Source organism: Chenopodium album, chromosome 24, assembly GCF_948465745.1.
Source record: "Chenopodium album chromosome 24, dcCheAlbu1.1, whole genome shotgun sequence".
Classification (NCBI taxonomy): domain Eukaryota; kingdom Viridiplantae; phylum Streptophyta; class Magnoliopsida; order Caryophyllales; family Amaranthaceae; genus Chenopodium; species Chenopodium album.
Window position 1 is genome coordinate 11,884,656 of NC_137857.1, and position 1,475 is coordinate 11,886,130.

A 1,475-nucleotide genomic window follows, 5' to 3' on the forward strand; every position below is an offset into this window, starting at 1 on the left:
GTGAGCCCGGTTAATCTCATCCCTATCCACTTTTAGGATGACACATCTTTGAAAATTTCGGCCAATTTTACAGATTTCTTGCATCACCTAGTATACCTGTACTGTTGAGTCTGTGTAGATTAACACCAATTGAAGACCTGAGCTGGAGCTCCATTTCAAAGTAGAGAGACAGGCTAAAGCTTCTGTCTGTAGGGCCGAATTTGCTAAACCATTATACCACCTACTTCTATTTCATCCTGAGTGCTTGAACGAACTGTCCAACCTATACCATAGGAGCTAGTTTGTTTGTGCCAGGAGCCATCCACTCGAACCACCGGAGAAGTCTGAGTAATCATGTGATCCATAGAGTGAGGTTCCTCACCTATCAAAGCTTGTAGGAAACCTGGCGGCAATTGTTGATCCACATCGAAACTCCTCAGATTTCCAAGTTTGCACACATCTGGCGACTTTAGGTAGTCGCTAAGAAATTGAAAGGTTATTGTGAGTTTAGTGAAATAGGTTCTCAAATAACCATTATCCCCTTCAAAAATTCTTTTGTTTCTCGTCATCCAAATAGACCAAAGAGTGGCGACAAATTTCCTAGTATGGTCACTACGAATTCCATCCTGACTATAAAATAGCAGGATATGAGTTTGAATCCAATCCTGTAAGGAGGGGGATCCAGTTGAGTTTTTACAGATCGGGATGCCATAGTGATCCCAGGCATACCGAGCTATTGAACAGTATAAGAAGAGGTGATCAATATCTTCCAAGACATCACCAAAATAACCACACATTCCGTCATCGTGCATTCCTCTGACTAGGAGGTTCCTGTTAACTGATATACCATTGACTGCTAGCTTCCAAATGAAGATTCGCCATTTTGGTGGAATATCAAGGTGCCAAATAATCCTGAAGAAATCCAAAGTTTCCTTCCTATAAGGAGGATCAGAGTGCTCATTAAGCCCTGCAAGAAAAGCATAACCAGATTTAATCGTGTAACTACCCGAAGGGTGCTTCGACTAATAAAGGAAGTCATCTTCCTCCTGAGTTGGTAAGTCCACATTAAAAACCTTTTGAGCACTTTCCCACTCAGAACGTTCCCTAATCATGCTTACATTCCAAGAACGCGTGCCCTGATTTATAAGATAAAAAACAGTCCACTTTGAACTTTGGCGGAGGTTTTGATCAGATTTAACCACCGGAGTTAGCCCATGCACCCAATTAGAGCTACTGGCCAAAATGTTTCTTCCAGAGCCAATCTTCCAAGAAAACCCTTGTCTGACTTTAAGGGTGAGGTTATGCATATTTCTTCTTACCCACGAAATGCCGTTTGGAGCCTGTGAATGAGGATTTTTCAGACAGAACAAACAAGGAATACTAGCATTATAGACCTTCGCAGCAAGGAGCTGGGGGTTAGTGTGCATTCTTTGTACTTGCTTAAACAGCAAAGCATCATTGTAAATGCTCACTGAACGAACTCCAAGTCCTCCCAT

General features: G+C 42.1%; 1 protein-coding gene across 1 annotated transcript; it reads right to left on the reverse strand.

Annotated features, from left to right (window-relative positions):
- Nucleotides 1-203: 203 nt before the first annotated feature.
- On the reverse strand, nt 204-1,475 carry LOC145610556 (uncharacterized). Its single transcript, XM_081665872.1, has 2 exons — nt 1,064-1,475; nt 204-946 (listed from the first exon to the last, which is right to left on the reverse strand). The coding sequence occupies exons 1-2, from the start codon at nt 1,473-1,475 to the stop codon at nt 204-206; spliced, it is 1,155 nt and encodes a 384-aa protein (XP_081521998.1).

Bases quoted from the DNA above. Each gene is read 5' to 3' on its own strand.
- LOC145610556 (XM_081665872.1), bottom strand. From the start codon at position 1,475: ATGGGAGGACTTGGAGTTCGTTCAGTGAGCATTTACAATGATGCTTTG. The intron at 947-1,063 runs GTGCTCAAAAGG...CTTTTCTTGCAG, and splicing joins GGAACGTTCTGAGTGGGAAA to GGCTTAATGAGCACTCTGAT.